This window comes from Rattus rattus, chromosome 1 (assembly GCF_011064425.1).
Source record: "Rattus rattus isolate New Zealand chromosome 1, Rrattus_CSIRO_v1, whole genome shotgun sequence".
NCBI lineage: Eukaryota > Metazoa > Chordata > Mammalia > Rodentia > Muridae > Rattus > Rattus rattus.
The window spans coordinates 148,084,333-148,095,078 of record NC_046154.1 but is presented as its reverse complement, the minus strand read 5'-3'; the positions used below and the strand labels follow the sequence as shown (position 1 = coordinate 148,095,078).

At 44.5% G+C, this 10,746-nt stretch overlaps 1 protein-coding gene across 1 annotated transcript; it reads left to right on the top strand.

Moving 5' to 3' along the window:
* Positions 1-6,040: 6,040 nt before the first annotated feature.
* On the top strand, positions 6,041-6,392 carry LOC116905238 (prothymosin alpha-like; the record flags this gene model as incomplete). Its single annotated transcript, XM_032908107.1, has 2 exons — positions 6,041-6,182; positions 6,292-6,392. Coding segments are annotated over exons 1-2 (243 nt in total), but the record flags the coding sequence as incomplete, so codon positions are not given.
* Between the last annotated feature and the right edge of the window lie 4,354 nt (positions 6,393-10,746).

Below are 10,746 nucleotides of genomic sequence, written 5' to 3'. Positions count from 1 at the left end.
TTTGGTTTGTTTGTTTGTTTGTTTTACTTTGTTTTATTTTTCTGGCTCTGAATTGTTAACTGGGACTGTAGGAGCAAGGTCCAGATCATGCTGCTGCTACTGCTTCCCCCTCCTCCCCCCTCCCCTCCCCCCTCCCCCTCCCCCTCCCCCTCCTCCCTCTCCTCTTCCCCTCCCTCCTCCCCTCCTCACTGATGAACTGGAGGAAAAAGTCATGCCAGCCACCCCTCTCACCGTGATTTGCACTCTAGCCATTCACACTTACAGCCTTTGCCAACTGCTCTGTGTTGTTTGTGACTTCTGACACTTATACAGGCAGTTTCTCACATGAACATATGCTGTTTTTCCCTCAGAGGAAAAGGAGCAGAACCTCAAGCACTCCGGCAGGCTGGTATCAGTTATAATCTCCAGGCTTCACAGCAGGAAAATTGATTATAGGAAAACAAGGGAGTGAGTAACCTTTCCTAGCTAACAACCCCCCCCCCACTCCTCTCTTCTTCCCTCCTCCTCCTTCACATCCTCTTTCTCCTTCCCCCTCCTTCCTTCTCTTTTTTCTCCTCACTTCCTCTTTCTTCTCCTCCTCTTCCTCCCTTCTCTTCCCCCTCCTCCTGATCTCTCTCAAGTGACATCAAATAACTAGCCCAAACTTGTCAAAACATCCTCAAGAGAAAATAATCTTGAGATCCTTAAGCGACTATACCTGCTACTTCAGTTTACTGCCGGGGAGATGCCACTGGAAATGGCGGCACTGGATTAAATGGATGTTATGCTTACCAAATGTTCTCCACTGTCTCTGTTGAGCTGCGTGGGCTTTGTAAAGCTTCACACCATGAAACGTACAACACCGTTTGGAGCTTATTGAGTCCTGTGATAGAAAACACTGGCAGAAGACCATGGGGCGAGAGTTTGCCCAGTCACAGCACGGTCTCTGAGAAAATAATCTCTGATGGCTAGGAATATAATCCACACATAAAGACACTTGCATTTTCCAAGTGTGCCTTAATGGTGTGTTACCATTGGATTTTTGTTATTGTTGTTGTTGCTGTTCTCCTGGGTCTTGGAATTATAAATAACAAATGAAAGAAAATAGCAATGAAATAAAATGAAGTATCTCTTGGATATTATATTATAAATATAAAATAATAATATTTTTATTCTGCCATGTTTTAGAACTGCCAGGAGAAGCATGAGACGACCTCTAAAGAGCTTTGTAATGGGGGTTGGGGATTTAGCTCAGAGGTAGAGCGCTTGCCTAGGAAGCGCAAGGCCCTGGGTTCGATCTCCAGCTCCGAAAAAAAAGAACCAAAAAAAAAAAAAAAAAAAAGAGCTTTGTAATGAATCTAAGACTTCTTAGAATGTTCTATGTACACTTATCCCTTCATGTCTGTGGGATTAGGTTCAGAGTTCATTTAGATCTGAAAATCCATGTGTTCAGGTCACTTATATGGAATGACACAGTGTTTTCTTACAACCTCTGCCTTTTGAAGCACCTCTAGACGTCATGCGATCTAATGCGATGCAGATGCTGTGTGAAGAACTGTTACTTTGGGGCACAAGGACAAGACAGTTTCTGCATATGCCTTGTAAGGATTTGGGGAGTTTCTAAACATTTTTAAATTCGTGGTTGCAAAGCCTGCAGGTATGGAGAGCCATCTCTGTTATCTACATAGCATACTGGAAGCAACAAAGAGAGCAGGCTACAGTGTAATTCCCTCTGGTGCAGTGGATGGTGTCTCATATTAAGAACCTAAACTTGGTCTTCAGTCACCACAGTGCCAACTAAGAGTGTTATTGTTGGTGCTCGGGAGCAAAATCTTAAGGAGAGAAGCCAAAGTAGTGGCTGCCAGGGCTGATGGGGGTAGAAGGGGATGAAGTCATTGCACAGTTAAGGTGTTTTCTCCAGGAGAAAAGAATTGTGGAGACGGATGATGGTGATAGGGACTGCCATTCTGAGTATCTAATGTCACTGAACAGGATACTTTGATGGCTGAGATGCTAAATGCTGTATGTGGCTTTAGTTAGGGTCTCTGCTGCTGGGATGAAACCCAATAACCAAAAAGCAAGCTGAGGAGGAAAGGATTTATGTGGCTGATGCAGAGGCCATGGAGGGGTGCTGCTTACTGGCTTGCTTCCCTTTGCTTGCTCAGTCTGCTTCCTTACAGAACCCAGGATCACCAGCCCAGGATGGCACCACCAACCATGAACTGGGCCCTCTCGCACTGATCACTATTTGAGAAAATGCCTTACTGCTGGATCTTAGGGAGGCATTTCCTCGAGGGAGGCTCTTTCCTCTCTGATGACCCTAGCTTGTGTCATGTGTATTTCACCATACACAACCTGAGAGTGCATATGTATTTCACCACAACATAGAACGTATTTTTAAAAAGCGGGGTGCCAGTGTCTGTCATCCCGTCGCCCCAGTCCATTCTTGCCTGATGCCTTGTTCCCGCCTTCTGCCTACAAACCCCATATCCTCAAGTTTCACTCCAGATCAAGCTCAGACAGTTAAGCCCAGAGGCTTCCTGAGAGCACAGCTGGGCCACTTCCAGCCACCATGGCCTCAGCCTTTTGGAGTACTTTGTGTCCTGTCTCTCACCATGGCCGCCTCATCCTGGTCCTCTGAGCTAATACCTAAGTGCAGAGAGAACTAAAACACACACCTCTATGCAAACACAGCAAAATGTGGGAGCAAACGCAATGTCCTATATTAGCATTTTTTCTAGTTGCAGAGCTGGGCCTCCGATATGCTGGACACACGTTCATACACGAGCCACACTCTCTGGCCTAGAGCCTCTTTATCAGGCCATGTCCAATGTCATGTCTTTTTGAAATAAGTCAACTTTCAACTATCCTCAAGCTCAGGCACAATGTACTTTGAGTTCCACTCTCAACAACTGGCCAACGCTCAGGCAATAGCGTTAGCAGAAGAGAACATTTCAGGGTGAGTAAGATAGCAGGCTGTGGAAACATTAGCTATATTTGGCCTTGGAATATGCTTTGAAAACAGGCTTCTATTTACATATGGGGAGATTCGATTTCAAAACTAGAGTAAAATTAAAGGGATTTTACAGTAAATTTTAAAATTAAATTCAAGAGCCACCTGGCCCCTATTTAGACGTTGTGTCCGGAGCCTGACAGTGCTGGCCAGCCAAGATGTCAGTGTGCCGGTGCCTACAGCCCCTGCCTCAGCCCCTGCCTCCCAGATCGCCCCGATTCGTATGCTTGTGCTGTGTTTGGCTTAGAATTCAAAGGGCTTCTGCTTCTAATTCCTAACTTCCACCGAAAAGGACCGTTGTAAAAGTGGAAAACCGAAAAGTGGGATTGTTTGTTGAGAACAACATAAATGTTGATTAAAAACCAAGGGAGCTTGGCTGCGCGTGGTGTTCTCCCGAGGGGCGGTGGCTGGTGGGCGCTTGCGTGCCCGGCAGACGATATCCGCGGGTGACGTTCACTTTGTGGGCTGCTAAAGGCTGGCTTTCTGCTTCTACACTGCCTTTTTCTTTCTCACCTTTAAAGTTAAATTTTAATGTTGTCTTTTGAAGTAAATTCGTTGTTTCTGTATATGACTGTTTGATCTCTTTGCCTACTCCTGGCAAGTTGACTCCTTCACGGGTATCAGAGCCTGCTTCTCTGGGATTCTGGCTTATAGAGAAGATGTGCTGAGACATCAGTTTTATAGACTGAAAAGCTACTGGAGTTTTAGACTGTCGGCTGGTAGGCCGCCATTAGCCATTGTTTGACTAGCAGAACTATAACCTGCAATAAATCTCTTATAGATTCAGGAATGGTTCTAGAGCAATAAAAATGTAAGGATAAATTTTTTAATGTCTAGAATAGGTTTTCCAATTTGCTCACACGTACAATTACAGAAGCCTTGCCTAGAAGCTGGCAGAGTACTGAAAGTTCACGGCCTGAATTATTTTACTTATAGAGACAAGTGAGTTTGATTATCCTAATTTCACCATTAGAGAGAGGCAAGGAATTTGGTGGTTTTGTATGTAAATTTTTTGTGAGAAATTTTGGAAAATTAAAGAAAATAATGATCCTGGTTAGTTGGCCCTTGAATCTCTGAAAAAAACTGACAAAGGAAAAGAATGAGCTCAGTGATAAAATTAATCAAGTTCCAGCTTCGCCGAATGTGGTGAAGGATAACAATGAGCTCAGTGATAAAAGCTGACTGGCTCCCAGGTGCACATAAACAGCCTAACGTTTCTAAGTGCGCCTGGAGGAGAAGCTTCTGTACGGCAGCCGGGGAGCTCAAGTTGCAGAAAATCAAACGGAAGCTCTCATTATTTTAAGTGTGGCTGAAACACAAAGTTCAAGTCCTAGCTTTGGAGGATGTTGGCAGTTAAAGTAAGGACAGGAATTGGTAAAAGAAAGAAAGAAAGAAAGAAAGAAAGAAAGAAAGAAAGAAAGAAAGAAAGAAAGAAAGAAAGAAAGAAAGAAAGAAAGAAAGAAAGGAAGGAAGGAAGGAAGAAAAAAAGAAAGAAAGAAAGAAAGAAAGAAAGGAAGGAAGGAAGGAAGGAAGGAAGGAAGGAAGGAAGGAAGGAAGGAAGGTGGTGGGATGGGGCCGTGGAAAGGACCTGACCAAGCCCGCTCAGTCAGTCAACAGGTTCTCAAGGGAGTAAGTAAAGATTGAAAAAGAAAAGACAATCACACAATTCTAGAATATGACTCCAGCAAGTGCTGAAGCAAGTTTATTTTTTTTCTCAAGCTGCTTTTATACCATTCTAAATGTACACAAAGAATAGGGTCAGTTCTTGGTGAAGACAAACAAGGCATAAGCAAAAGTCCCATGGCCAGGGTGTGCAGGGCTTATCAAGAGGATCAAGATGCAAGGAGCACATTCCTCATCTGCATTTTCCTTGAGCCACTTCCTTGTCCTAGCCCAATGTAAATATTCTCCCCAAATTCCTGGAAGGCACCCAGAGCTCTCCTCAAGGACCCTTTTAAAGCTGAGAACTTTGGATCCTCAGATTCTCAAGGGTTTACCTCACCTAAGTAGTCTCCCCACTCTTCGCAGGAGATGCACTCACATCCCCACCTCCTGAAATGTTGCTTTTCCTGCCTTTGGCTGAAGAAATTCATCCTTCATTGTGTGACACACCATGATGTCCATCAGGGCCCACTAACGGATGCCTCTAGCTTTATAATCAGGAGGAGGTGCTACACCGCTAAAGAGCTTGATGAGTTTCCTATTCCACCCAAGTTTGGGGAATACATATGGGAATAGATTTAAGGGTGTGGGATAATGGTGGAAGGGGCATCAAACTGGACCAGGCCCTCTGAGTGAAGAGTCTAGTTTTAATATGGAAGCTTGCACAGTTTTTAAAAAGTCTGTCAAAAGTTTGTTTGAATGGTTGGATGAAGCATTTGTCAAGACAAGAAAAAAGGAGAAAAGAAGAGACCCTGGGCTTAGTGTTGATGAAGGGATTTTCAGGGGCAGGGCACCCGCAGTAGGTACTCTGGAGAGACGCAATTCCTCCACAGTGGGAAGGCCCAGAGGACTTGCCCTTCACGGTCTTAGGAGGTGACGGTGGTGGGAAGGGCGCCAGCACATTTGTAGAGCTTTGTGTCCTCCTGTCCCTTGTGCCAGACCTTAGGGTTGGAGGCACTGCTGATCAGTTAGATTAATTAAACACAATGGGTTTAGTTGGGCCCCAAAGTAGCACGATCCAGGTAGCAGCAGTTAACTGCCAAAGACATTTTCATGAGCAGCAGAGGCAGAGCAATGTCCGAAATGTGCCGACCTATAATGGGCAGGGCAGCCAGAGCGACTTTTGTGTTGGCCTGGCTCTTCCGGACCTTTGGTACTGGCTGATCAATCATGGTGTTTTCAGGCATGAAGAGATAAGAAGCCTACTACATTTTTATTTGATCTGTATAAGCATTAAAATTCTCAAACAACCCACTGGCTGCCCTAAAAAGCCATCTCTGCCTTGGTCCCAGGTCCTGCTCACTCCTCTATCTCGGACCGCGGCAGCTCTCTCGCCAAGGCCCTCAAATTCCCTTTCTTTCTCCCTGGCTGCACTTGATCACAGACATGCGCAACCATGTCGACGCTGTGGTGGACACCCGTTTAGAGGTCACCACCAAGGACTTGGAGAAGAAGAAAGTCACGGAGGAGACAGGGAATGGAAGAGCTGCACCTGTCAATGAGGAGAATGGGACTCAGGGGGCTGATGGTAGGCGGAGGGGAAGACAGAGAGGAGGGGGTGGGGACGAAGATGAGGGTCCTTGCAGACAAGTAGGCAGCAGCAGAAGATGAAGGAGGAGGAGGAGGAGGAGGAGGAGAAGAAGAAGAGGAAGAGGAAGAGGAAGAGGAAGAGGAGGAAGAGGAAGAGGAAGAGGAGGAAGAGGAAGAGGAAGAGGAGGATGAGGAAGAGGAAGAGGAGGAGGAAGAAGAGGAAGAGGAAGAAGAAGAGGAAGAGGAGGAAGAGGAAGAGGAGGAAGAGGAAGAGGAAGAGGAGGAGGAAGAAGAGGAAGAGGAAGAAGAAGAGGAAGAAGAAGAAGAAGAAGAAGAAGAAGAAGAAGAAGAAGAAGAAGAAGAAGAAGAAGAAGAAGAAGAAGAAGAAGAAGAAGAAGAAGAAGAAGAAGAAGAAGACACCAAGAAGTGGAAGGCTGAGTAGGATGAGTAGAGACAAAAAGAAAAAGCTAAACATAAGGCCATGGGGACCTATTCACACCTCACTCTCCCTGCCCATCTCTGCGGCTCACAGATAACATACACTCTCCATCATCCCAGCAAAACCCAGACATGAATTTGCAACAGGGGAGGAAAAAAAGAACCAGAATGTCCAAGGTCCTGTGTTTTTTTTTTTCCTTTAAAATACTGTAAAAGGGAAATCTGTTTGCATTTTTATTTTTGAACATATTAAGGGTCAGCCAATTTTAAAGACAATAGGTGACTGGACCAGCCTTCAGAGCAGTCTGCTTCTGGCTTCAGTTGAGGTACGGTCAGGTTCATTATAACCTCAAAGGAGAAAAAACCCTGCAAACAACCTTACTCCAAAAGTTCCACTGCCTTCTCTTTGTGTGCTTAGCTGAACTCTATGTAATTGGTTTATACGAGATGGTTAGACAGGCTGAAGGGAGAAGTTTCCTTTATTTCCATCTTCGTCTATGAAGTTTCTGTTTGTTGCTGTAGTGTCTCTATCATACTGGCCTCTTTGAGGTATATAAAACAATGTCCAACAACAAACTGTAATTTTATTTTGCCGAGTTATTCTTAAATGATTTTTTTTTCAAATAAATGAAAGGAAGGCTATATTGAATTATGGAAAAAAGAGAATCTTGGTCCAAGAGTTAATTTCCAGAGTTTAGGCAGTCTGCAGATCCAGATTACCACGAATGAAGAAAAGGCTGGGCTCTAGAACTCTAAGAGCTTTACTGTCAGCCTTCCCTAGAGGAACCTAAGGCCTTTCACAAAGGTAACTGCACTGGGAAGGTCTTAGTCAGTGTTGTGATGCTGTGAGGAGACACCGTGACCATGGCAGCTCTTATCATTGGGACTGGCTAACCATCTCAGAGGTTCCATCCATTGTCACCATGGCGGGAAGCATGGCATCACGCAGGCAGACATGGTGCTGGAGGAGAAACCTCAAAGTCCACCCCCCACACACACACACTTCCTCCAGCACGGTCTCACCTCCTGACCCCTCTCAGAGGGCTCCACCCCCTGGTGATCGAGCATCCAAACACATGAGTCTGGGGAGGCCCTGCTTATTTGAGCCATCGCAGGGAGGAAGGAAGCGATCAGACTTTTCCAGGTCTATTGGCTACTGGTTCAGAACGGATAGAGATTTCAGGAGACCCCAAGAAGCACTTTAGCCTCTGAGCCAAACTAGGCTTATGGAGGTGAGTTGGTCAACAGAGCTCCCACTGGAGTCTGCCTCACAGTAAGTCCAGTGGGTCCCCGAACTCACCCTGTAGCCATTTCCCTGGCTCCAGAATGTATACTAGGGATAGACAGACACACTTGGACAGATTCCCCACAATATATCTTCTTGCCTCCTAATAGCCCATTCGCCTATAAATCCACCAGTGGACAAACTCATTGATTGGGTTAGATCCTTCATGGTCCACTCATCTCTCAAGGTGCTTGGTTACAGTGAGTTATGATAGCACCTCTGTGTCCAAGGGGCCTCTGAAACCGGAGGATGAGAGCCCAGTACTGTAGAGCTCTGGATAAGGATAAAAAGGCCGTGGCCGTGTAGAGATTTCCAAATGTCTGGCTAAATCACTGTAGCCCTTGGTTTTCTTTTAGTTTTTCGTTTTTATGTAAAAATACAAACATAGCCACAATGTGAAGACGATAACATACCAGAAGAGTAATGGTGCATCACCCCTAACGACCACCTCAAACAGGGCTGAACAGACTCAGGAAAATTACCCACAACAGAAAGTCATCAGTAAATTGCAACTGGGCAAGAACACTGAGCGTACTGTAACACCCAATAAATCTGAAGAAAGGATTCATAATAAAAAATAACACATAGAACCAGATGCTAACACTGAAAATGAGGAGATTACTCTGCCTTCCAAGGCAGAAAGGAGTCCGTCCTCAAATGTGCACTGGCACACATATACATACATACATATATGTAATCAAAAGCATACTCATGATTTCCCAGTACCTCTCCTTTACATAAATCAAGCTACACAACAGCAACATTTAATATTTATAGTTTCAAAGGTCCCTTGCAGATTATTCCTTAAAACACGGTAATTTGGAAGCTTCCAATCTTTTACGGATGAAAGGATAAAGAAAGTAAAAGGGGAAGCCAGAGCTAATGTCCTGCCCATGGCCACTGAGCAAGTTGGCATCAGAGCCTGAGAGCTGACAGTGAGACTGGCCGGCTGGCTCTGCGTGGGTGAGATGGAAGAGAAACTCAGTCCTGTGTCACTAATGAGCTAACACGCTAACCATTCAGGTACACTGCCCACTTTCACACGGCATGGAGAGACATTGTTTTTGCCTATTTTAATGACAGCATGAAAATAGTTTATATTAATATGTGCGTCATAGACATGCTAGACAAACTCAAACAGTGCTAACTTACAGAAAATCAGATAGAAGAGAAACAGAAAGATCACTAAAATCTACAGGGTCAAGAAATAGAATTGGGTACGGTGGCACCAACCTGCACCTTCTAGTAAGGAGGAGACTGATGCAGAAGGATTTTAAGTTCAAGACCAGTCCATGGAACATATCAAGTTCAGATTCAGGTCAGGTTACATTCTCAGATTCTTGTCTCAAAAGCCTGAAGGAAGGGGTTGGAGAGATAGTCCGGCAGTTAAGAGTGCTTCGTGTTCCAAAGAGGACTTAAGCTCGGTCACAGCACTCTGTCAGAGTCAGAGAGCTCCCAACCATCTGCAACTCTAGCTTCAAGGGATCTGTTGCCCTCCTCTGGTCTCTACATGTTTCTGTATGGACATATACATAAAGATAAAGATGGTTTTTTAATTTAAAGAAACAAAAAATATATTAAGGAGACAATTTCAAAATTTATTGTAGATAAATATTTAAGTATATAAAATTTGGTTAACCCTAGGCCCCTAACTTTTAGAAATTATACTTCCAATGAGACAAAAAGGGGTTGCAGATACAAAAACCATACACACTGACTAATGCAGGGCTAGCAGAGAACTACAGCTCAAGGAAGAAGATTATTAGAAAACCAAAAATATCCTCTAAAACATCTTAATGTATTTCCAGCAGGACTGTTGTCAGGGATATTGGCACATTAATGTGACATTTAAATATTCAGAACAATCTGTTAATAAAGATCATCAGCCAGAAAGAACCATCTTAATTGCACTAAGAAGACAAAACAAAATTCACGATGTAGTTACACCCGCAAGGCCAAGACTTGAAGAAAATGACAACTCCTGGTATGCTCTGGAGGCCAACGGATGCCCAAGGGGCAGAGAAGTGACCAAGACACAGACAGCAGCAGACTTTCCTCAGAACAAACCAAGGTTTCCAAAAACACAGACTCCTTTTCCTCGTGGCGAAGCGCTGAAAGGGTTGGCCGTACACACAAACTCAACTTTGAAACACTTTTGACCCAGAGCATGCAATAAGCACTCTGCCTCTTGCGTGCCAAAATGTCTGTCAGTTCAGAGAGAGTTTGCCTCCCTAACTCCAGACATCTGTGCAAAAGCTGAAAACGTTGGTCAACGATTTTAATGTTTTGCCGACACGATGCCAAACATCTGGGAATTTGAAAATATCTAGATAATTGACTGATTTTTTTTTTAAACTTTTCATCCAGATGTTTGGCATCAGAATAAAATACCACCTTACTATTTAAGTACATACATGATGTAAAGACTCTCAGAGTACACCATTAATATTTGAAAATAAGTTTAAAGGCATATGTGCAGTGGGATCCTGGATTTGAAAGCAAAACTTGCATGTGTGCCCAAGAAAAGAACTCAAACAGAATCCCACTGAGATGCATGCGGTGGTTGCTGGGGATTATGACTGATCTTGATTGGGCAAGTTCTCTAACTGGTTCTACCGTCGTCGTCCAGGAAAGCAGCCTCACTGGGTCACTAGGCAGTGCTGGTTCGTCTGGAAACCGAGTTTCCTTTAGCATTGGTAATCGTTTACTCGAGGTTGTGGCTGTGAACCTGCTGGTGAGTTAGGCTGGTTTGAGGAAGGAGAGCGATAAAGTTGACAAAGCCATGGAAGCCGTATGAATCTCAGGACTGTGGAGCACTCATGGGTGGACGCAATGAGCT